Source organism: Amblyomma maculatum, chromosome 3 (genome assembly GCF_055883805.1).
Source record: "Amblyomma maculatum isolate TAMU_Amacu chromosome 3, ASM5588380v1, whole genome shotgun sequence".
NCBI classification, from domain to species: domain Eukaryota; kingdom Metazoa; phylum Arthropoda; class Arachnida; order Ixodida; family Ixodidae; genus Amblyomma; species Amblyomma maculatum.
The window spans coordinates 47,432,360-47,458,438 of NC_139346.1; the positions used below are offsets into that span (position 1 = coordinate 47,432,360).

General features: G+C 46.8%; 2 protein-coding genes across 4 annotated transcripts in view; both read right to left on the minus strand.

The window, feature by feature from the left end:
- The window catches only part of LOC146194707 (uncharacterized), a 116,414-nt gene that overhangs the window by 16,951 nt on the left and 73,384 nt on the right, over positions 1 to 26,079 (minus strand). For 2 of the 3 annotated variants that reach the window (XM_084596100.1, XM_084596101.1), the window contains one exon: positions 22,046 to 22,178. The exons of the other annotated variant lie outside the window; for it this stretch is intronic. In XM_084596100.1, coding sequence (XP_084452226.1) covers positions 22,069 to 22,178 — 110 coding nt within the window. In that variant the 3' untranslated portion in view covers positions 22,046 to 22,068. Of the gene's footprint in view, positions 1 to 22,045; positions 22,179 to 26,079 lie in introns of those variants that run through there. 3 annotated transcript variants of the gene reach the window in all.
- On the minus strand, positions 8,225 to 11,489 carry LOC146194708 (uncharacterized). The gene is made up of 3 exons (XM_084595945.1): positions 11,333 to 11,489; positions 11,074 to 11,254; positions 8,225 to 8,809 (listed from the first exon to the last, which is right to left on the minus strand). Exons 1-3 carry the CDS (start codon positions 11,487 to 11,489, stop codon positions 8,305 to 8,307), a joined length of 843 nt encoding a protein of 280 aa, XP_084452071.1. The 3' UTR covers positions 8,225 to 8,304.

Consider the following 26,079-nt stretch of genomic DNA (forward strand, 5'->3'; position numbering starts at 1 on the left):
TTGGTGCAGATACATCTTACAAAAGGAGGGTTTGGGAAGGGCCCTGATAAGGCATATATCTAAGGGGGACAACTCCTAAAACATTCTGCAAAGGGGGGGAACTACAAAGTCACAGGATAATAAGCGCACAGGGAACCACAACTGACATGAGAAAATAAAAAAAGAGAGAAAAATATTAATAAAAAAAATAAAAATAAATTAAATTTTGAGGACAAATTCAAGCAACAAGTGATATGGAGGAAATGTGTTTAGAGGAACGTGTAGGGTTATGCTATTGCGGAAGGGAATAGGGTATACTTGCGTAGTGAATAAACTGTACAATTAAGGCTATGTGAGATTGTTTTCCCGAATAGTTATGATGGAGAGGGAATATACCTAAAGGCCCAACTCCAACGACATATCCTGGGCGTCGGCGCTCAGCGTCCGTGCTGTCAGCGCCGACGCTGAGCGCCGACGCTGAGCGGTGCGCATCTCCATGGGACTCGGCGCTGGCGCCGTTGGCGCCTACTGCTGACGCTTGTACTCGGGCTGGTTGCGTTGTTGCTAGACCTAACAAGCAGACATTGCCCAAAACAGTTTTAACATTCACTGAATGATTTCTGCTTTTTAAAGCATTAAGAGACGTAATTTATATATGAAACTTGATTACAGATTATACATTCTACTTCTACACAAATAAACGCGCATCTTTAACATTTGTTTCGGCTTTTCAATACAATCTGCAACGCCATCGACGCAACATCAATCCGTCCCGTTTTCCGCCACCGCAGCTGAGACGAGTCTTCTGGTTTTGTTCCTCCACGGCTGAGGTCAACCAATTTGCTGTGAAGGCTCGACTCCGTGTGCTTGCACATTTATTTCAAATCATGCCAGCAGTGAGCGCAAGAAGGCGTGTTGTGCTGCTCGCGATAAGGGTAGCACTTCTCCTCATACTGAGGAGGAGAGAGATCCGACGCCAGCGGAAAGAGCCACGGTGGTGGGTTCGGCCAGTGTTTATGGCGCGCAAGCAAGAAGGACTCTACCACACAGCTGTAAGTACTTGGGGCTATTCATTTCATTAGCGTACGTATGCAGGCTACAGACAACTTCGGAGCTTATGCTGCTTGAGGACTGTTACTAGATTGATTTCGTCCACTCGAGCTTCGGTAGTTTGCGATCGTCTAGTAAAAAAAAAAAAAATAATTGTGTGAGTTCCCACATAGCTCAACGACCCTCATTTCTCACGGGAATGTTCGCGTAGGGTTTACCATCTCGAAGCAACTCACGCTATAAGTTGTTTCTCCTCCCCATTTATTTTTTTTTTTCTCACATGTCAGATTTATGTCAGCTATTGCACGCTTCCCTCCCCATTTTTTTTTCTCGCGTGTCCGCATGTCATGTTTCTAATATACAATATATGTCTCCCCCCATTTTTTTTTTGTGCATGTTCTCATGTCAGGTGTCGCATATTCTCCTCCTCAATTTTTTTTTCTTCTTCTCGTCCTTGTGTCAGGTTTTTATGCAAAATCAGATGTCGACTCCCCCCCCCCCTTTTTTTTTCTTCTTATCCTCATAGACGTGACACAAGGACAAGAGTTCTGGATGAGAAAGCGAGATTCGCTGAGCGCACAGCGCGAGTTGTTTCGATGTGGTAAACCCTATAACTTGCAAGTAACCTCACTCAAGGAATTTAAATGTGAGTGATGTAATTAATTAAGCAAAACTATGCAGCAGTTCATATATCGTGATGCCCTGCACTAGTGCCTGTTGACCAAACTGAAGCTGCTATGTTGTTTTGTTTAGATGGTATGCTGGACACATGCAGACACACACGTACACATGAAAAATGGGCCACTATGTTCAGGGAAAAGCAAGATGCAACGAGTTCTGTCCCAGTGAGACTGAGTGTTATGCAAACAAAATCAAGCAGCAATTTACTATTGCAGATTTTGTAATGGCATGCAATAGTGCATATATGATTTAGATATTGATATCTGAAGGGTCATTTCATTCTTGCATATTAGTTGCAAAATAAATGTGGGCTCTATTAATGCAGCAACATGAAATGCTGTGTTTGCATATACATATTTGTAGAAGCTGTCATGCCATTTGGATAGGACGCTGGACACTCAGCAACTGGAAAGCTTTGAGTTGCACTTGGTCAGCAAGATTGCTGCATTGGTGGCACTGTTGGCTGTATGCAGCCACAGACTAGTAGTAGCGTCAAAGTTTCCTGCATCCTATGTGAAGGACTGTCATCATACGAATTGTTCAGGAACAAGTGCTGAGGTGCTGATCCTAGCAGGCTCGACTCTTTATTGCTTTTACTGAACATTGTTATTTTTGTGCTGCCTGAGACAATGACAAGATAATTAAAGTGCCGTAGTAGAAGTGCAGTGCTCACCTTAACAGAATCTGGCCATGAGAACTATTTAATATATTAGAAAAATGTTTCACTTCATTGTAGATATTATCCGTAACATTCAGGCCTGCCATAACATATTACAGATTATCGCAGCCTTGATGTGCATTTGTTTCTTGGACCAACAAACCACATATTTTTCTCAACAGATGCGTCGAATGCGTGAAGGGGACCACGGTCTTTTCTTCAAATTTTTCCGTATGACCCCACAGCTGTTCGACGAGCTCCTAGGCTATGTGGCTACGGACCTCACACGGCAGCACGTTGTGAGAGAGCCCCTGGAGCCAGGAGAGAGGCTGGCAATAGCACTAAGGTTTGTAGAGCTCGAGTTCTGTCAGTTAAGGTGTCAAAGACAAAGTGTACTTCTCTGCAAGAATTAGCATTAGGACATTCAGTAGCGTGCTGTTCTTAATATGAAGAACATGAATGGAAAAATATTGAGAAAGATAGCCGAGACCAGCAAATTTGCAATTATTGAGGGTAATGTATAAAAAGGAGTGCTAAATGCCTATAACAAGGGACAAAACAGATATAAAGTAGTGTTTTGCAGTGTATGCAAGAATTTTGTTGTGATTACACTGCAGTAAGTGACATCTACCGAGCGTGTGCCACCCAGTACGCGAGAACAGGAGAAATATGCTCCCCTTTCATCGCACCTTGTTTTATCAATTAGAAGCACAATTGTTTTGCTAGAGTGCGAGTGTTATTTCCAGGCAGGCAGTATAGGCAGATGCACATGCTTCTCTGTGGCAAATATTACTATGGCGCAAAGCAGGTTAAAAATACAGATGATTTATTGACTGCTGGTACCATGTTTGTTTTCTTGAAATATTATTCTTTCATAACACCCAATAAATAAGTGCTCATCTTTCTTTCGGACACCTTTCCATTCAGGTTTGTTACAAGTCTATGTGATCCCTGTTACCTACTTGTCATAGTAATGCTTCGTTTTGGGTAGATGTATTAAATAGTTTTACACAATTATATCATGTTGGCATAATTAGCATAATAATGTGCTAAACATGTAACATTGCATTGTTAAAACCTAGAAGTTTCATATAAGGAAATTCCTTTCTCTGCCTTATCTGTGCAAAAGATGCTTGAAAAACTCAAACGTCGAACAAAAACCAAACGATCAAGATGAAATTTCTGCATGTATTGATTCTGTTTGTCTTGTAGCTACTTGGCTTCAGGACAGGACATCTGCAACGTTGCACTTGCGTTCCGTGTGGGAATCGAGACTGCGAGGCGCTGCATTCATGCAACATGCCGGGCCATCTGGGAACGACTGAAAGAAATTTTCATGCAGGTGAGCTGCACCTTTGCTGAAAACTTTGTCACCCGTTGCATTTCATTGAAACTTCTGTATGGTGAGACAAGTACTACTGCACAACTTCATTAATGCTCACCTACTCTGCTATGAAAGTCATTAGAAGTAGACTGTTAGATATGCACCCTTCATTTTAAAGTGCTTTGTTCTAAGCTTCACAGAGGCTTTGTGAGAGTTCCCAGCTCTCTTAACATTTTGCTAGTTTCTGGTCTATTCTTTGCTAGCTTACAGCTAGCAAATCCAAAACTGTTTTTGTGTCCCAATATACCATTCTTATTGATTACATTCCAGTCTGTTGACTGCAGTGCTACGAGTTGGTATGCACATTGTGTACAGTCTTTGTCAGAAGTATACGGCTCACGGGTTTTGATTCTAAGCACCATATCTGGGCTCGTTGCACATCTCCAGCATTCCAAACCTTGTAGATGATAAATCTCGTCCGAACTCGTCTCTAGCTTGTCTATTATATTCCAGTATTGTTTACAGGAGCCTTGATACAGGGTTTAGAAGTGAACACGCTGGGCTGTATATTATTGACAGGCTGTACAGGACAGGATTATCCTATAATACTTATAAACTACAATTAAATACGAGCAGATGTAATGGACATCTATGCCACAGAGTGCAGGTATAGGTTTATGCATTAGAGGAACTTGATTAAAAGAGGGCGACTTAAGAGGCTCTAAACATATTTGTTATCATGTCTGTCAAGCTGTACTTTTGAGAAGGTTCTTGGCTGTGAAAATTGAAAAAATTGTGTTATGCATATCTGTTGTTGGCTTTTGGCTTTCTTTAAGATGACATATTTTGCCAGATTGCTGCTTTCCGTCTTAAAATAGCGCTGCTGTCTGCTTTCAGACTCCAACAAAGGAACAGTGGCAAGAAATTGCCGAAGATTTTGCCATTCGGTGGCAGTTCCCTAACTGCTTGGGAGCAGTCCATGGGAAACATGTTGCCATTGTTTGCCCTCCAAATTCTGGAAGCCGATACTACAACTACAAGGTAAAATTGCACATATTAGACTATTGTCATTAGGCAGTCATGTATCCATGAACTGGCATCAACCAAATTATTCATGATTAGACATTTGGAACAAGATATAGCTGGGCAAATCATAGTTGAGTAAAGCAGTTAGCTTTATCATTGGGCAAGTAGGTTAAAGTTTGTGACATGTGCATGGTAAGGTGCATTTTGACAGGTGCGAAATTCTTCACATCAAGTCGTAGCAAGTCTGATTATGTTATCAGGCCACAATGTAAATTATTACTGCAGGTTTTTATCAAGGTAGCTTATACCTCATTGTGAATTATGCCTCACCTCGAAAGCTAAAGTTGCTTCAACAGTGCATTTCACACGATCGGCACAAAAGGTTTGTTCATTACTACGGAGCTTTAGTAGATGCATGGACTGCTATATTATTTATTGCAGTTGAATTTGGCCTTTGCGTCATTACATTTATATTGTATTGTGTACTGTCATTTTAGGGCACATACTCGGTGGTGCTCATGGCAGTTGTGGACAGCCATTGCAAGTACATCCTCATCGATGTGGGCGCAGAAGGCCGGCTTAGTGATGGTGGAACGTTAAAGAAAAGTGACTTTGGTCGTGACCTGAATGATGGCATTCTCGACATCCCCAGGCTTGGGAAACTGCCCAAGTCACAAACAGTTGCACCGTATGCTTTCATCGGTGACGAGGCATTTCAGCTGCGCACGGACTTCATGCGGCCATACCCGTCAAGGTGCCTAAATGACCAGAAGCGGATCTTCAATTACAGATTGAGCAGAGCACGGTATATATTAGCATTGTTTGATCTGACTTTATAAAGTGTAATTGTAATCAGGTTATAGAAAGAGGCGTAATTTTCAAATTTCTTACTTTATCCCAAATTGAAATGAGATATTTTTCAATAGTCTCCATGGTTAGTTCCGAAGCATCTGTGCAAAAGTAATTGGGTTCATTATTGTAAAAACCAGTGCCCTTCAGCATCTTCCAGTATGAAGCCAGTATGTTTTTCACACTGCTTTTGGCTGGGGACGCTGGAAATCTGACGGTGATAGAAAATGCTGGCAAAGCAGCGTGCATGTGCTGGAGCCACATTTGTCCTAGTATCATTTTGGAAATGGTCAGAAGGTAGGAAACTGGAAGCCTAGACATATGTAAAATGAAAAATTTGGTCTCGGTAAGCGTTGTTTGAACTCCTTGCATGCCTGGATAGAGAATGAAGACAGCTTCTTCTTTCGAAAGTTTAGTTGGGAGAGTTGGACTTTCATAAGAAACCACAGGCTTCAAACAAGACCTTCACATTAGTGAGCACGCCCTTGCACCGGCCAAGTTGAAACAGCAGAACAAAAACTAGGAGAACAGCCTTTCTTTATGGTATAGCACCAGGATGCTGGCTCTCGCATAGGGTTTGAAGCCAGAAGTTCGAATAAATGCATTTTCATAGTATCATATTCCCTTGACTGTATCCGTATACCCCTGTCTGCATGTATTTAAATATATGTTTGCTGAACATGGCAAGCTTTTCACTTTACTATGGGCTGAAATTGTCTTTTTTTTTTTTTTCAGAAGGTGCGCTGAAAATGCTTTCGGCATAACTGCAGCAAGGTGGCGAGTACTACTGCGGACTATCCCACTGCGCCCCGAGAATGTTGACTATGTTGTCAAAGCCGCTTGTGTCTTGCACAACTTCCTAACTGTGAGAAATCCTCGGGCGGACACGTTCACAGACAGAGAGGACGCATTTGGGAACGTTGTGGGAGGACATTGGCGGCAAGGCATCCAAGGGGCATTGGGGGATGGTTCGCAGCCCCGGTACTTCTCACTTGCTCCAACACACGCCAGGAACCACCATTCTGATGCCGCTACAGCTAGAGATTTGTTTGCTGCCTACTTCTGCAGCACTGTTGGCGAAGTCTCCTGGCAGTGGCAGCAACCAGGAGTCTCAATGGATGCTGCATTAAGACGAGTGCCGAACCAGTAGCCTCATGCGTGCTAGCAAAGGTAACATGCTTAAGCATATAAAGATGTGCTGCTCTAACTTGTGCCTTCTGCTTACAGGCTTTGCTATTTGGGAACTCAGGTTTGGTGGTTCAGTCGAGCCCACTTTGTTCTGGTTACAAAGTATGGCCACACAAAAGTGAACAGTCATGGCACTGTTTCCTATAGCAATATCTCTGTTTACTACAATGATTTCTTGTTGCATTATTGCTAACAGCAGACAACACCAACTACTGGAGCCAGCAGTAAGGGGAAAAGCTGGAGGTTCTAGTGAAAATTTGAGCATCCACAGCAGACTGCACACCATGCACATATCATTTCACGCGAGGCTCTTCAACACCTTAAGATTAGTCGAATTATGCTTACTGACGTGGAGAAAAGAGCCCACATATCTTTTTTTTTTTTTTTTTTTTTTGCTATAGGCAACCTGCAATGAAGTTTGCTGTGTCGATCGCCACGCCGTAACACATATCCTAGCGAGAAGAGCAAATACCTCTGAGGCGGCTTTTTAGCTTTTTAGGGCATTTTCACGCCACCTGCATGAGCTTACAGGATCATCTAGCACGCTCTGTCGAAGCTTTGCGTGACGTGTGTCAGATAATTAGGATACATTCAAAGCGCCTGGGCAAGGACAATATCTGTCAAACGCGTATCTCTAATGCTGCTGAACGTTCTCGGTCATTTATCGTGAACCAAGTGGCTAACAGCAGCATTTTTGAGTCACGCTGCAGGACAATTACAGCGCTACCTATGCAGTGCAGGTTCCCTATATGCAGTACCTATTTCTCTGTGACAAAAATGTTGGATAGCTTTGTGTACAGCAAGCAAAGCTGACAGGCTATGGCTTTTCTCTAAACCAGGTAACAAGTTCCTGCCAGGCTTAAGTGCTTGAATCTTCATGTATCTTTCCTTTTTCACAAACCTGATCGTAGCAAGGGTATTTCCTTGCCACTTGAATATTGTGTTGTCTCTATTGCAATAAGCTGACAAGAAGTGAAGTAGCAGGAATCCATGAGCATAATAGGGTCAAATTTTTGAGCAGGACGGAAAGGCCTTGGGTTGATGAAGTTTGTATGCATGCATGGCTAAAACAAAAAAGCAATCAATGCTCCGCATGAAAAAGATGGGCAGGATGAGAATTTCCATCCAATGGGGGTTTATTGATTGAGAGTATGCTCATTGTTTTCATGCCAAGTCTATTACAAGGAGGAAATTATTCTTGGAAATTAACATACGTTAGAACTGTTACGGGCACACTGGGGCTAGCTATTTTAACTGTGTACACATATTTAGCATGCTACTTGCATGGGCAGTTGTTTTTTATCATGGTGTTCCTGCAAGCTTGTCTAGGGATTTTAATGCATGTATGCTTCTTCAAACACCTGTAATTTTTTTAGCCATATTAGTGCTGCCTTTGTACTACATGCACTAGAGATAATTGATTCTTTTCTCAGAAACAAAGCAGCTATTCGTGCTTTTCATATTCTGTGCATCAGATGAAAAGTCAGTTAAATGTTCAAGCAAGACTCATTCACTCATATGTGGGAATGCATATCAATATGCCCATCTTTTATTGGGACAGGTCCTGGAAAAGTTCCAGGATCCTTATTTGCATGCGGGTTTGCTCAGCCGCCGGTAGCCTTTTTAGCCTTTTCGCTACAGATAGAGCGAAAAGGTCGCATTCATCATGCTCTTTACTTATTGTGTGGAGTGCATCTGTAAGCTTCCCAACATGGCTGGCTAACGTGGCATCGTCAGCCTTATTTGTATGTTTTTTACGCCTCTTTTCTTGTGTAGGCACTGGCTGGGGCATAAGAACTTCCCGCACTGGCGAGTGCTGCTGTGGAGAAGCGTGCTGAGACAAGGCATCCAAATCCCAGTCTTCAAAAGCGTCCACTTCTTCAACTTCTACAGTGTTGGTGCTGTGTTGGTGCCCTTCACTGCACTCTAGCACTACACTGGCCTCGGGAACAGCACTGGCGCTCAGCATTATGTGCGCCTCGGACACCGAGGTTGATGCGCTGCTGGACCCAGCTTCTTTGCTCATTTGCCGAGGCTTGTAGTTGCCTGAAGTCCTGCATATATCAAAAGAGCAAACATAAAACATGTATACAATGCATGAACTTGCATACTACATGTCACTGCTTGTAAAAATGTTTTCTGTACATCTCGCAAACTTTTGCCAGTCACTTGTTACCGGTCGCTTAGGACCATTGCACCTGAACTTACTTCCATCCTGTACGCTGTTTTTCTGTATTGTTTTCCTGTATATCCTTGCCATTTTTGCATCTTTTTTTTACAGACTCATACACATTATTAAATTTATATTGCTTCATGATCCAATTTACATGGGTTTCTCATATGTGAACGAAACCCTTTTACCTTTTTAAAACCATGTCATTTCTTTGTAATGCTTCTGTGGCTGCCATTGTACGGATTAAATTGAATGCCTTTCTACAATCCCCAAAAGTCAAATTTAGTATATGACAAACTGTAATATTATTAGTTTCTTCTTTCCACAGTGCATTGCTGTGTCCTAAGTTTTAGCTCAATACAGGTGTTGATAGCATCAGTGCAGTGCTTTGCCTTTCATTCTTTTGCATCTATTTTTCTGATGGCACTCTAGGAACTGTAATAAATGGAAGCCTTATAGCTGGTTACCCATCCTTAGAATTTAAGTCATTGAGTTACTAATAAAAAGTACTCTTTTTCCAGCCTTTCTGTTTGGCTTGACAGATCTGCAAGGCCTATGATGTGCAACATATCGGGAAGGCGCTTATTTTAGTGCCTTGCTATCATTTCTTTACATTTGCAGTAATAAACTTCTGATTGACTGCCTCATTCAAACAACAATGCTGCTTTCACTGAAAATAGAAGTATACTTTTATGTCTAATGACAGCTTTTTGAAAATTCAGATCGACATGCAAGTCTGCACAGCTATGCAGGTCCTAACTATCCCCACAGAGTCAATTTTTAGTTTAAATACCATGAGACTAATACAAGTGGTGGAAAACGCTTCGAAGTAAACTCTGCAATAATGCATTTTTTGCTGCTAGACAAGCGTCACTGCATCCAGAAATAGTGCTAGAATCAATGTTTACGGGAAGAAAAAGTGTATGGAATGCTTATGTGTGTGCTGCGCAATATCAGGCGATGTCGAACAACCCCAAGTATTATAAATAATTCCAAGTTTCATTGTTGTTTTGAAGGCCAGCTTGAGTAATTAGGCACAAATAGCAGAGAGCAGTGAAGGAATTTTTTCTGAATCTGCCATTTCCGTAAAGAAGCATAAACCAGGAGCACAATTCAATCTGACAAGTTTAACTGGTCAAGTTTGCAAACCAAAACACATATAGGTCTTCCACGAGGATTCCTCCCATTACAACATCATTAAAGCTGTGGTTACACTTAGTGTTTTATTATAATGCTGATCACACTGATGTTTGTAGTCCTGCATAACGTATTTCTCCATAAAAATTAATGGTGACAAGAAAGACTAAAACATGTTCATGAGCTAACAAAAGTAAGAAATAAAGGTTGAAATATTTTGAAAGAAGTACCGCATTTTGCACGAATATAACGCGATCACAAATAGAGTTGGCTTCTACCAGCTGACAAGTGTGATGGTGAAGCTTGCCTAAAGTACCTTGAGCAAGTTAAAATATGCACAATTACCGATCTTAGTTATCAGTAGGAATGTATGCGACCAAAATATGACCATTTTCATTAACAGGCAACCAGCCTGAAAAACTGCATAATTTATTTGATTGGAAAAGTTGCTAGAAAACAGTAACCAAAAATAGAAAGCCATAAATAAATGTATGATTCTGCCTGCAATTCATTTTTCTGTCTTAAGCGATCGGTGCCATCATACCATTGCTCGTTGCTTTTCGCGCGCCGACTGAGGCCAAGATCTACTATTGCGGCCATATGAGCTACACGTACTGCGCACCGGCCGCTCGCGCGATGTAGATTTTTTTTTTTTTTCGTTATTCCTGATGGCAAAGTCGAGAAAAATAAAAAAACTAAAGATACACCGCGCGAGCGGCCGGTGCGCGGTGTAGCTCATATCGCCGCGATATATGCAGTCGGCGCGCGCGAACTCTCCACGAAAAGCAGAACCTGCTTTTAAACATTTTTACATTTTACTCAGCATACAATAGCTCCAGTGCTCAAAACATGGCTGTACATGTTTGTGCTCACGTTTGTATGCAAAGTCGTGCATTTCGCCAGATTATGCTTGCTTCACTACGCAGGTGTAAATTGCGTTGGCAAGGCAAAATTAACAATTTTTGCGAACAGCTCGATATGGAAATCAATAATTATCAGTGAACTTACGGCCTGCTGTCTATGGTGTCCTTCAGGAATAGCAGCAAATTATAGTATGGCCAAGAAATGTCGTTGTCGGCCACTTCTTCGGCGCCGGCGCCGCTTTTTTTTCTTTGCTGTGAGTCGTTGTAGAGTCGGCGGAACTTGTCCCGAAGGGATTTCCACCTCTTTTGTACTATTATCACACCCTCTGCATGATTAAAAAACGACAGTTTGAAACACATTTCAATTAATCACTGCAGTTAGTCATGCTTATTTATCAACTTACCTTCGGTTGGCACTCCTGGCAATAATTCCGCTGCGACTTCCTTCCACAGCGCTTCTTTTATCAATTTGTTCTTATGAGACTTGTGCCCGGCAAGCCACAGCGATGGCCGCCTCTCTACAGCGCCGATCAGCGCTTCGTTGTTTATTTTCGTTGCCATTTCCACGTGGGAAGATTGGAAGCGATGAACAAAACGTAAAAAGAAAAGCACGCGAAGACTCCGCGCCAGCGAGAATTCCCAATCCGGATGTCGCGGCCACCCTGTCCTCTCATTGGTGTACGGCGCCTAGACGTGCGCCAATGAGAGACCTACGTCGGTGAGCAGCTTCCGGCGCCTGCGTGAACGCCGACGCCGAAATCTAGCAAGGACAGATCTCGGCGCTCCGCACGAGCTTGTTGGCGTCTCGTACCGTGCGCATGCGCAAACCGGTTCCTGCATACGCCAACAGCGCCGACGCTGAGCGCCGACGCCCAGGATATGTCGTTGGAGTTGAGCCTTAAGGGATTCTAACGTTACCTTAGATATATTTATTCCTGCTGGTTCCAATGTTCTAAATTTACGAATTAGATACGCCTCTCTATATTTTCTGTCCCTTGCAGATTTAAAGCCTGACTGGAGAATATATAATTTAATTTCTTCGAACTTATGGTCTTTCTGATTGAAATGCTGGGAAACTGCTTTCGGGAGGTTTTTGCCTCCAGAAAGCTTTAACGGATGCTAGGAGGTGACTATTAATGGAGTAGGGAAAGGTTAGGGGCTTCCTTTTACGAGTGATTGCCATTGCTACTGTTTTCGTATTCATTTTCACTTGCCATGTTGTGCACCAGTTAGCTAGCGATAACTGGTGCACTACAAATTGGCTGGCTAACCTCAACAAGGACGTGAATATGGCCACATCGGAAATGCCGTGCACACAATCCTCGGAGGTGATTGACAGCCGATTACTCCATATGTGGGAAGCTCACTCGAGCTTACAGAAGCGATGGCTTAAAAACAAACACAATCGCGCCCTGAAGCTCCGCATCTCCGCTCTCATAAGGGAAATGGAGACGCACGCGGCACAGCTCAGTCACCAGCAATGGGGTCAAGTATGCGACCGCCTTGCTGGAAACCTAGGACTTAAGGACACGTGGCGGTTGCTACAATGCCTTCTTGAACCCGATCACGCCAAGAATGTACAGCAGAAAAATGTGACGCGTCTTATCCATGGCATAGACATGGACAACGACAACATTATTCAATCCTTAAAAGATACATACCTCACAACCACACCGAAGACACCCTTACCACAGTACCTTGGAACCCAAAACCATGAGCTAGACGAAGACATCACAAAGTATGAAGTCAGAGCAGCCATGCTCCAACTCTGCACTACGTCTGCTCCAGGAGCCGATCAGGTCACGAACAAAACACTTAGAAACCTCGATGAAAACTCCATCCAGGCAATAACAGAACTCTTTAACAAACACTGGCAAGAGGGAACGCTTCCCTCAGAGTGGACACACGCTCAGGTTACCTTTATACCTAAACCCGGCAAACCGCTCACTCTTTCAAACCTTAGGCCCATTTCGCTAACTTCATGTCTTGGTAAACTTTTTGAACACGTTGTCTTGAATCGGCTACATACACACATGCAAACCCGCGACCTTTTTCCTCACACAATGCTGGGTTTCCGCAGCCACCTATGCACCCAAGATGTCATGCTACAGATATCAGAAGAAATTCTCCATCCCCGACACTGCAAACGCACAAGAGCATTGCTGGCTCTAGACTTGCAAAAGGCATTTGACAATGTCTATCACTCCTCTATATTGGATGCACTATCCACTCTGAATGTGGGAAACCGAACACATGCCTACATTTCAGCATTTCTCCGGGATCGCACAGCAGAAATTCGGTTCGGCCCCCTAAAATCCCCCACTTTTACCCTCGGTAATAGAGGCACCCCGCAGGGATCAGTCCTTTCCCCCTTTTTATTTAACATCACACTCATTCCCATGGCTAAAAAGCTGTCACAGATCCCAAACCTCTCCCATTCTCTATATGCAGGTGATATCACCCTGTGGACCACCACTGGGAATGTAGGTAGCATGGAAGAAACTCTTCGGGAGGGGGCAGACATGGTGTCAAGATGCGCAGCTTCAATAGGCCTTGCATGTTCCTCCACCAAATCCGAGCTCCTGATACTCCACCCAAGCCCGCGGAAACACCCCCCACCCCCTATGCTCATCACCGTAGATGGTCAGCCAGTACCACAAGTTCACAAACTTCGAATACTAGGTATGTTCATACAAGACAACGGCCTTAACACGGATACACTCTCCAGACTGACTAACACAACACATCAGATCACCCGCCTAATCAAACGTATAGCCAACAAGCACTGTGGAATGCGCGAGCATGACCTCAGACGCTTAGTACAGGCATTTATTATAAGCCGTATTCTTTACTCGATTCCATATTTATATCTAACAAAAACAGAGACCGACAAGGTGGATGCTCTCATCAGACACGCTTATAAGGCAGCTCTCGGCTTACCTAAGCGCACCCCAACCTATCGACTCTTAGGCATGGGAGTTCATAACACCCTCAGCGAACTGGTGGAAGCCCACCGCATCGCCCAACTAGGACGGCTCTCCACTACCCCAACTGGTCGCTACATTCTTTCCTTTCTCCAACTTAGACCGTTAGATGCCCCTCCAGTAGAAACTTATGCAGTTCCAAAGACAGTCCGCGATCACCTCACTGTCCACCCACTTCCGAAAAACATGCATCCCCTTCATAACCAGGCCAGACGGAAAGCGAGAGCACGTGCTCTACACATAGCACATGCGAACGAACCCGACACGGTCTACGTGGACGCCGCAGAATATCCACACCGCGCAGCTTATGCGATATGCGCGGTATCCAGCCGCTTCGAACACATCACATCAGCCTCTATCATTACCCGAACGTCCGTAGAAGCGGAAGAATCCGCTATAGCCATCGCGATAGTCTCTTCCACTGCCACCCTTATCCTCAGCGATTCTAAAACTGCCATACAAAATTTCGCCCGAGGCCAGCTACATGCTGCCTCTCACAAAATCTTAACTACCAACGTTCAAACACCCCGACCCATAGACCTTGTCTGGGTACCAGCCCATTCCGGCAACCCCGGTAACGAAGCGGCCAATTCTGCTGCTCGAGCATACGTCGACCGAGCAACAGATACCGAGGACCTAGGCAGTGCCAGAGATCGGCTGATCACCTACAACGACATTACACTACACTACCGGTCTGAAAGACTTCACTACCCTCCCCCACACCCCTCCTTAACTAAACCACAACAAATAACATGGAGACACCTTCAAGCCCGCACCTTTCCCTCCCCAGCACTGCTGGCACTCTTCTCCCCCTCTACTCATCAGTCCGTATGTTCCCTCTGCGAGGCCCCGAGAGCTACATTCGAACATATTATGTTCAGATGCCCGGAGTTTCAACCACCGGCCGAATGGCGCCTTACGGACAACGAGGCTTGGGAGATCGCGGTCTCCAGCTCAGAACCGGCTCCACAAAGGAGACTGGTCGCCTGGGCTGAAGCGGTCGCCGTCAGGCACTGCCTGCTGGCCACCACCCGTGATCAGGAGCCGGCCCAGCCCTTGTAACGAGTATTTCGCGGCTCCACTAAATAAAGTTTTTCACCACCACCACCACAACATGTTCCACCTCTCGGACGCTCTCACTCGCGCAGTGCTTCCCATACCGAATCCCGAAGAGCGTCGCGCAGCGCGTCGCGTGGCCGTGACTCATCTCACAGGAACAGACGCGACGCAAAGCGTTCGCGCTCCCGTGACAGAATCAGTTGGGCGGACGCAGCGAAGGGCGAAGTTAAAAGCAGCAACGCAAGCTCTAAGAGCGCCACTACTGGCCGAAGCACACAGAGCAGCTGGCAGGAATTGACTACTAGCCCCTAATAATAATAATAATAATAATAATAATAATAATTGGTTCACTGGAAGGGTTAATAATAATAATTGGTTCACTGGAAGGGAAAGGCGCGGTAACTGTCTCACTTGTTGTCTGTGGACACCTGAACCGCGCCGTAGGGGAAGGGAGGAAGGTGGGAGTTACAGTGAAAAAAGAGAAAGAGGAGCTGTAGTGGAGGGCTACGGAGTAATTTCGACCACCTGGGGATCTTTAACGTGCGCTGACATCGCACAGCACATGGACGCCTCTTCGTTTCGCCTCCACCGTAACGCTGCCGCCGAGGTCGGGTTCGAACCCGGCAATTCCGGACAGTAGTCGGGCGCAAGGAACTCGAACAACTCCGTGTCGCCAACGCGACTCTGTTGGAAACCACACGCCGGCTTACCCAAGAGCTAGCCGACGTCAAGAAAGAACTACAAGCACGGCGATCTCAGCCAACCATTGGCTCAGCTCAGTCACCCGTGACACACCCTCCGTTATCCCCGAGAACACCGACACGCCATCACCCTACAAGGTACACAATCAATGGACATATCACACGACGAGCCCAAAGGGGAGAAAATCACTGACCCAACCCCCGATAAACGAGCGCGCACCTCATTACGACATCATAAGGACCTAACCCAATTGAAAACTCAGCTCGAAACCAAAATTGAAGCGCTCACCAACACCTACACCGACACGGCTGCAGTCACTGACCACCGCCCGGCGCGGCTGAAGGAACTAATCACCACGTCCTACGGAACCATACAGGAGCGCTTCGACTTCATTGAAAAAATCCTCAAGCCCATAGTATGCAGCCCCATCCTTGCTGCGCAATTTGCAAACCACCCATATCTGCAAAAACAGACGCAAGCCTCAACTCCATCACAATCATGCCCGATTTCCAAGCCACAATAGGATCGCTACCGGGCCTTACGGTCTGGCAGTGGAACTGCCACAGCAGAGAGCAGTGCTCCAACAACACATCACCACGGTAACCAAGAAGGTTGGTTGGTTCATAGGAAGGGAAAGGCGCAGTAGCTGTCACACTTGGTCTGTGGACACCTGAACCGCGCCGTAAGGGAAGGGATGAAGGTGGGAGTGAAAGTGGATAGAGAGAAAGGGGAGCCGTAGTGGAGGGCTACGGAGTAATTTCGACCACCTGGGGATCTTTAACGTGCGCTGACATCGCACAGCACACGGACGCCAATTCGTTTCGCCTCCATCGAAACGCAGCCGCCGTGGTCGGGTTCGAACCCGGGAACTCCGGCACAGTAGTTGGGCGTCTTACCACTGCACCACCCCGCCGGGCCATTAACCAAGAAACCTGAGATCAATCTGCTGCAAGAAACGGCGACGGCGAACCCAACCCTCGCTGGGTATCGCGCTCACGTTAGCCCAGTGGAGGGATTCACTGCACCTTCGTCCGCAAAGGGCTCACGTTCATTGAAAATCAACTCAGACACGTCCGCAGCAGGGTGGAATACAGCTTCACCGAAATCATTCCAAGCAAACAACGGAAAGACAGTCTGTTCATAGGTAACATATAAAGTAACCCCATGCACCAAACACAGAAATTCAAGACCCTGCGACACACAGCCAGCACCCAGGCCAAAGGAAACACTTTGCTGATTGGAGGAGACTTCAACGCCTCCCATCCAGCGTGGGGTTACATGAAAAACACGGCAAAGGGACGGGACCTACTACACGATACCCTGGACCACGACTGTACCCTGATCACGGATCCCAATCATCCTACCCGAACCGGCAATTCCGTAGCACAAGACACCACACCAGACCTTACATTCATCAAGAACGACCACACATGCAACGTAACATGGCGCATCACCGGCGTTGACCTGGTAAGTGACCACTACATCCTCGAAATTACGATTCCCAATCAATTCCGGGGCAACAGCATTACACACAAATGGCGAACTGGGACGGTTTCCGCAAGGGGCGACCAACCACACCGGAAGACATCACAGACATTGAAACCTGCTCGGCAGAGCTCCGGGATGCAGTGCACTCGGCCACCAAGACCATTGAAACGGACGAGGACATCATAGCTATGGACAGTCGTCTGGCCCATCTCATCGAGGCCAAACGTTCGACACAAGCGCGCTAGAAGCAGCAACGGCTGAATCGCAAATTGAGAAAAAAGATGGCCGACTTAAACATCACTGCACGGTCCTGTGCCGTCAGCAGAGGGAAGAAATCTGCAACCGAGCTGACGGGCAACTACATCGTGGTTGCACATGGAATCTATTTCGGCACCTCCTAAACGAAACTAAGACCAAGTCACACCAGCGCGATGGCCTGGCCTGCCTCCTACACACCGCCGCACAACAATAAAGAAAAGACGTCGTTATCAAGGCCCTGGAAGCCAAGTATCTGCCACACACGCCAACGGAAACCCACCCGCCATACGGGCTGCTGCCGAACGCGTGGCTCGACCGAGACATTACCATGTCAGAGGTACGGGTAGCGCTGCACGAGCTCAACACCCGCTCAGCAGCCGGCCCCGATCTTATTACCAACAAGATGCTACGCAACCTCCACTATGCATCGATCGAGAACCTAACCCACTACTACAAATGCTGGCGTTCGGGCAAGCTCCCCCGACAGGGGAAAACGGCAAGAACAATCCTAATCCCGAAACCGGGCAAGCCATCGGACATCGGTCACTTGCGTCCCACCTCGCTCACGTCCTGCGTGGGCAAGGTGCTAGAGCACGTGTTTGCCAACCGGTGGCAGGAGTACCCGGAAAAGGAAGACATATCCGGATACGATGATCGTCTTCACGCGCAGACTCAGCACACAAGACGCCATGCTACAACTCAAACAAGAAATAATCGACGACAAGACACAAGAGCAAAGTAATTCTGGGACTTGATTTACAAAGCGCATTCGACAAAGCCAAACACAGCCATATTAGCACAAGTATCGAGACTCAACATGGGGGTAGAGAGCTACAATTACATCCAAGACCTCTTGACCAACCGCACGGTAGAACTGCACGCCGGATGCCTTACGTTTCCCGAACACAAGCTCGGAAGCACGGGTACCCTGCAAGGTTCAAGTGATCTCTCCGTTGCTCTTCAACCTTGTCATGATCGGGGTAGCGAGGCCAGTAGAAGGGACCGGCGTCCGGCATACGATCTACGCCGACGACATTACCCTGTGGGCGGCAGGCGGCACCGACACCAGCATTGAGCAGCAGCTCCAAGAGGCTGTAACTGCCATCGAGCAACACCTTAACGGCACAGGCCTAGTGTGCTCGCCCGCCAAATCCTAGCTGTTCGTCTCACACCATTACAACGGGGTCGGAAACGCGCTCCACCGCGAGAGTGCGATCACATAAAGTTCGTGGCTGCATCGGGGCAGCGCATCCCCGAAGTTCCCAAGATCAAGGTCCTGAGCCTGCTACTAAACAAGGACGGCTACAACGACGAGACCATCAACAAGATTACCACCAAGGCAATGGACGCTATCCGGCTCATACTTCGAGTCTCGACACGACGGGCAGGCATGCATGAAGACAGTATTCTGCGCCTTGTCCAGTCGTTCGTGATCAGTAACATCGCCTACGTTGCGGCCTACCTCAACTGGCAGGCCGCTGACCGGACAAAGATAAACACGCTGATCAGAAGGGTTTACAAGACGGCGCTGGGAAGAATGGGGACCATGAGTACGGCTCGGCTCCTGCAGCTCGGCGTCCATAACACCTTAGAAGAAACAGCCGAGGCGCAGCTCACTGCGCAAGCGCCTCTCTACTGCCAAGGCAGGCCGCAGTATACTGACGTCCCTGGGTTACAATCCCCGAGCTCCCAGTCGGCAATCGTACAATATCAGCGATGAGGCGTGGGCCCACATCCACGTGGACCCCATCCCGAAAAACATGCCTCCCGAGTACAACCAAGAACGGCGGCAGGCGCAGCCCAAAGCCCTCTTCGAGCAACACGCCCAGGACCCGCACGCCCAGTTCTAGGACGCTGCGGAATACAAGCGAGAAGGATTCGTGGCAGTGGCCGTTACGGCGGCTACCGGCATCAAAACAACAGCAGCGAGCGTGTGGTGCACGGACGCCACAGACGCCGAGGATGTTGCCATCGCCCTGGCAATCTCGGAGGCGGAGTGTCGCACCGTGCTCAGCGACTCGAGGAACGCTGTGCGCAACTTTGCCAAGGGGCGAGTGTGCGCGCCGGCGGCCGCCATCGTCAGTAAGCTCCAGCTTCAAGACCGCGGCAACACTATCCGCATCGAGTGGTTCCCGGCGCACGCGGGAGATTGTTCATCCTCACCGATTCACAACGAGACGGCCCATTCGGCGGCGCAAGCGCTTACCTTCCGTGCCCCCGAGAGGGACCGTTCCGAATGGTGGTTCGAAACAAAAGACCGAATGACCAGTTACAAGGAAGTGACAAAATTTTACCGCCTAGCTCGACGGACAATGCCGCCGCCTCACCCGGGAGGAGGCGGTCATCCTAAGGCAAATGCAAACTGGGTCACTCCTAGCCCCGGTAGTGCTACACGTCTTCCACCAAGACATCTACACGTGGGATATGTGCAGTGTATGTCAAGTGGGTTCGGGGGACCAATGGCACATCATGTGGGACTGTGCCAGGTTCCTGACCGAAGCTGCATCCAGTACATACCCGCCGGAACTTCAAAGTGCTGTGCAGAATACAGACAAGGACATGTCTATGGGCCGTCCAGCAGGCCCGGGGTGCGCTCGAAAAGCACAAGCCTCACAACCCACCACAACCGAGCCAAATGAGGTAGTGCAGAGTAGGGCTTAACCCCGGGTAGACGCTTGTCCAGCGTCACGACGCTTTAACCGCGTTTTGCCGGCTCCCTAATAAAGTTATACATACATACATTTGGTAGTGATATTTTGCTGTTCTTATTGAACTCTTAGCTGTTGGCGCATGCCGGTAATTTTCAGAACGTCGGCCGCAGAGGGGCACTGCCAGATGCTTTTCTCATCTTTTTCGTTTTCCGTTTTAGACATACAATTTCTTTAGTGATCCGTGGATTACTGTTGTGTACAAATTTGCCTCTACGTGGCACATACTCATTCACACATTTCAATGCAAGGTTTTTAAAAATTAACCATAAACTGTTGACACAGCATGAATCAGACTCCTAACAAGAAGTGAAATATGAAAAGGAGCTAGCTAGTGTGTCCAAAACACCAATGTCATCAGCACGCGGGAAGTTCGGAAATAAACGCTTTTCTTTCTTGCAATTCGTAATGGCGTTGAGATATAAGTTTAGACATATTATCTTATGATCTGATATGCCGTCCATGACCTGCAGTTTTGGTTCACTAGAAGCAATTCACCCGATACAAAAAATAAGTCTAAAATAGAGGCGGTACCATTTTGAATACGTGTAGGCTGCCTGACTGGCTGGATTAAGTCATGGAAAAGAATGATATCGACAAACGGCTCTACAAAACTTGACAACGCTTCAGGAAAATCTTTAGTCCAATCGATTGATGGAATGTAACATCACCCCCTAAAAGTAAGTTATTGGAATATTTTGAGCACTCGCATAAAAAGCAATTCATTTCATCAAAAAAGTAGTGTCAGTGCTAGGAGACGTGTAAAATGCCCTGTAGTTAGATTAAGCTCCTTCAAGCAGATTTTAATAACGATGGACTCAATAACAGATATGTCAGGCATCCTAATTGCATGCATTGTATCTCTTAACATTTTGGCAACTCCTCCGCCTCTAGAACTTCTATCCTTTCGATATATTCGGTAGCCGGGGGGGTCACTTCGAAGTCGCTAATTTAATCGTGTGACCACCTATCGGTTATGATGCTCAGGTCTTTGCGCTAGTAAAATACTCTCAATATCCCCCGATTTAGCAAGTATACCCCGTGCATTGAGGTTGAGACATTGAAAGGGTTCCTGGGCTCTTGTACCGATTCATTGCTGCCCTTCCGTTTGCTTGCGCGACAATGATTCATTTGGATACTTATTTTCAGTGGTATGGGTCGAGCTGTTTTATTCTATCCCACAACAACAGTTGCTGGCATCCGTCTCTAAATGCATTGAAATAAACGGCCAGGTCGCCTTTCAGATTTCCGACGGGATATCGCTTGACAACTTCCTTTCACTGTTACAATTTTATCTGTGTTCCACGAATGTTTCGTTTCAGAATCAGGCTTATCTACAGACGAATGGAACTTGTATTGGGCTTGCGCGGCACCGATACTGTGCAACATTTTTCTTGCGGGTATTGACAAAGCCTTATCCGGTGCATTTGACGAGAACACAATTCTGAAGAGTTTTAGGTACGTAGATGATTCTTTAATTGTTCTCAGCAAATAGTCACCTTTGACTTACCCTCAGATTGTGGAGGATGTTTTAGCTGGTTTTAAAAATCACGCGAGTTGTTTAGATTTTACTTTTTAGCTTCCAAAGGGAAATAACCTGCAGTTTTTGGACATTAACATCACCATTACTTACGAAGGCGTCTGCTGGAAGTACTTCCCCCGTGCCCGTAAGGAACTGTTGCCGACTCCTCGCATTCCAAGACAGTAAAACGAGCCATCGCCACGATGTTCTTAGATTCATCTCTAAAAACGTCATGCAGACACAAAGCGCAGAAAGCTTTGACGATCAGATCCGCAAGCTAACACAGGCAGGCTTTGCTTCGTCGGTTGTGAGCTCTGTGAGCGAAGCGCTATTAGAGAAGGTGAAAACAGAACGAAACAGAACAAGAGACGAAGACGTAACTCCAAAAAAAGAGAATCAGACCAGTGGTAATTTCTTATTCACATAAATTTGCACATAATTTGAAGCATGTTGCTGCCAATTAAGTACGAAGTTCCCGTTGTTTTTTCTTCCTCTAGGAAACTCGCTTCATTGAGCCGAATGACTGATCCTGAAAATGGTGAAAAAAAAAGTGTGTCAAACGAAGCATGTTAACCCGTTTGTGAATTGTGCGGTTGGGGTGGTGTAGAGCATCCCACTGACGTTTGGAAAAGTTTATATCGGACAAACGGGGCGGTGAATTAATGATCGTTTAAGAGAACACAAATCGTCACTGAAGAATGGTACAGGTTCGAATATGCCGCTCCACTGCAAGGATTGCGGGACAGAAAAGCAGGCTTGTAAGGCAAGGCTACAGGACTACAGAATAGTCTGCAAAAGTAACGACACTATGGCTTGTGGACTTATAGAAGCCCGCCATATAATTAAGAATGGGAGGGCATGTGTTAGCGTCCCTTCGATCGTGATGTTCTAAAAAGAATGCAAGATTTCAGACATGTTTTAGTTTCAGCCGAGTCACCTGTGTACCTCTTTATGCCACTACTGAGATCTCGCGCATGAGCAGTCACATATTGTTCATGCCCTTTCCCCTCCCAGTGCTATATATACTGCTATTTGTTCACGCCAATAAAGTGCTGTAAGTAGCGCAAGTTCTGTCCTATCTTGTCTGTGAGTTTCCTCTGTTGCGCCTAACTTTTTGACAGCTATGCCCCAACCTGCCCCGTTAAGTGTCTTACTAAACTATTAAGAGCATAACACGAGGCATGCTCTTAAAATGCAACGTAGAAATCTTCCAGAGATCTACAATCGGACGCTATGCAATTTTAACCATATTTAAACCGCTGTCGTCCCATGCAGCGCTTCATGTTATCAAGAGACCAGTACGGGCCCGAAACGTCTTGTTTCCTTCTCATTTCTTTTTCAAAACATTAGGGCGAGTGTATGTTTGTTTCTGTAAAGATTTGTCGGCACCTAAAGCAGCTTTAATGCGGACACACCTTTCTTGAGAAGCAACCTGCATTCCGAAAGGTTGCCCCGCCGGGGTGGTGTAGTGGTAAGACGCCCGACTACTGTGCCGGAGTTCCCGGGTTCGAACCCGACCACGGCGGCTGCGTTTCGATGGAGGAGAAACGAAGTGGCGTCCTGTGCTGTGCGATGTCTGCGCACGTTAAAGATCACCAAGTGGTTGAAGTTACTCCGTAGCCCTCCAATACGGCTCCCCTTTCTCTCTTTCAACTTTCACTCCCTCCTTCCTGACTTCCTTTACGGCGCGGTTCAGGTATCCATAGTGCAAGTGTGACAGATGCTGTGCCTTTCCCTTCATGTGAACCATTATTATTATTCCAAAAGGTCCTGATAAGGAGTATATTTGCAGGGGAACAATTCTGAGAAGCTTTCCGTAAAGGGGGAGAAGGAAAAAGAAACAGAATAATAACACGACAGTGAACCACACCTGCCGCAATGCTTCTGAGAATTTTTTTGTGAAATCGTGGCGGAGCGGTTAAGGTGATAGACTAGATATCCATGCATGGTGGTTTGCTTGGCTAGTTGGTAGTTGTCGACATTATGGTATCACAGCGAGGCTGGCAGACTAGATAAAATTCAAAAGCATACATTAGGTCGTAGGAAGAGGAAGACGTGAAAGACAGTCTGCATCGGTATGTTTGCGGCCACTCTTGTACAAAACAGTGCAGTCGTACTCCAGCAGACGAAGGGCCCAGCGTGCCAGACGACCAGATGGATCACGAAGGTTGACAAGCCAACACAGGGCATGATGGTCCGTCACAACCGTGAACCGGCGTCCATAGAGGTAGCACCGAAACCGCTGAACAGCGAAAACTACAGCGAGGCACTCCTGCTCCGTAAGAGTAGTTACGCTCAGGTTTGCTGAGGGAACAGATTGCATACGCAATTGCACGCTCGCCTGTTGTCGAACATTGCAAAAGCACAGCGCCAACACCAATCCCACTTGCATCAGTGTGGAGTTCAGTCGGAGCGGAGGGGTTGAAGTGTCGTGGTATGGGAAGTGACGTAAGCAGAAACTTAAGTTGACGGAAAGACGCGTCACAATCTGAGGTCCAGTCGAAAGGTACGTCCTTTTGTAGAAGGGATGTCAGAGGGTAGGCGACGTCGGCAAACCTTGGGATGAATTGTAGAAAGTAGGAACACAGCCCCAGAAAACTGCGGAGCTTCTTTTAGGTCTGTGGTTGTTGGAATGCTGAAACTCTTACAGTCTTCTGCGGATCTGGCCGAACTCCATCGCGGTCGACGAGATGCCCGAGAACCAGCGCTTGACGTTCACCAAAACGGCACTTTTTGGAATTCAAGACTAAGCCAGGATTCCTGTATTACTTTCCTGTTCATGTCTTGCACATTGTCGTTGAATATATTATGCTCGTATGGCGACACATGGTACGGCCTTTGACGGATCGAATTGGCAGATCCCGTGTCAATCTTGTGGCGTGCGCGCGACAGCGGAAAACGTTGCGAGCCGTCGGACTGCGCGAAATCAAAGACGGGTAGGTGCTGGGATAAGAGGTTCTTCGATATCTCTCGCTGTGAGGTGTTCAACGATGCGCTGATCATCAGAAGAAGCTTTTCGTCAGCAGGGGAGTTAGTAGCGGGATTGTCTATGAAAGGAGCAACGACAGCTACACAATTCGGGAGAGTTGCGCTACATGAAGCTAGTTTGCAGCCCGCTGGAAAAATAACTGGTTCCGATGAGCAATTAATAGTCCACAGTACGGTACGGCCCTCTTTCACGCGAACCAAACAATGCGGTACTAACGCATTTTTCTTTACGCACTGTAAATTAAGAGGCGCCACAGTAGCCTCAAAAGAGTCGTTAATAGCATTGGAGCACGACACCTGGACACACACTGCAGAAAGTGGCGGTATGACGACTTCATCACACACACAAAATGTCTTGATAATTGGACGTCTCTTCAAAAAGTTCACGAGGAAGAGAACTACTAACACTTATCTCTCCCGTTCGACAATCAACTATAGCGCAGCACATACGCAGGAAGTCAATTCCCAAGATTACGTCGTGTGTAGATCGGGGCAGTACTGCAAACTCCGCCGGAAATACTGTGCCCCCAAAGAAGCTTTAACGCTGCATATCCCAACCGGATACAATAACTCTCCACTTACTCCATAAACATTTGCAGTTTTGTCCCAAACACGCATAACTTTGTTCTTCAAAAGGCTCTTAAAATCTAAACTTATTACTGAAACTGTAGCACCAGTGTCTACCAACGCCATTGTTGGCAAACCATAAACAATCACATTGACCTTGTCCTTTAACATGCACACAGACGAAGGAATAATAGGTATCACCGCAGCATATCCAGCGACCTCACCTCCTTTGGCCACGCTGGCTAGTTTTCCGTCATTGGTGGCGGAGATCGGCGCCATGGAGACGGGGAGCGGCGCACACGAAATGACGGAGGTGGTGTCACACTACGATCAGACGCTGGCGAATGGTTGCGAAGCCCTTCTTTTTGAAAACGGCCCCTCCGGGCGGGACGTTCTGGCCGATAGCTGTCGATGTAGGGCTGGACGGTTCCTCGGTTCGATACCGTCAGAGGATTCCGCAACGATGCGCGCCGCTTGCAGTAGGGAGAAATGTGGCCCGCGACATCACACCGATAGCACACTGAAAAGGTCGGTCAAAAAGTTGCGTGTCAGCGGGTTCCTGCATGGTAGGCCGCGACGAATATCTAGATGGTGATTCCGGGACGATGTAGTTGTCCGGCGGTCGGCGCGATGTACGACTGGAGTAAGTGCGATGGCAGAGAATTGTTGGAAACTCTTTTCTGGTCTTGGTCGCGGAGTGTATAGGTCTTCGCGGCAGGCAAAGTCGGTGACATTCGTTGACATCGGCGGGCGCGTAACCCCATAGTTTGGAAGCCATTGGAAGCCTCCGAAGCCATTGGGCCGGGCAAGCTGCTCACGTCGTGACGTCTCACCTCGAAACATTTCACGGATGGCGCACAGGAGACTTTGAGATG

Bases quoted from the DNA above. Each gene is read 5' to 3' on its own strand.
- LOC146194708 (XM_084595945.1), bottom strand. From the start codon at position 11,489: ATGGCAACGAAAATAAACAACGAAGCGCTGATCGGCGCTGTAGAGAGG. The intron at 11,255-11,332 runs GTAAGTTGATAA...TTAATCATGCAG, and splicing joins GCCAGGAGTGCCAACCGAAG to AGGGTGTGATAATAGTACAA. The intron at 8,810-11,073 runs GTAAGTTCACTG...TGATATATGCAG, and splicing joins GACACCATAGACAGCAGGCC to GACTTCAGGCAACTACAAGC.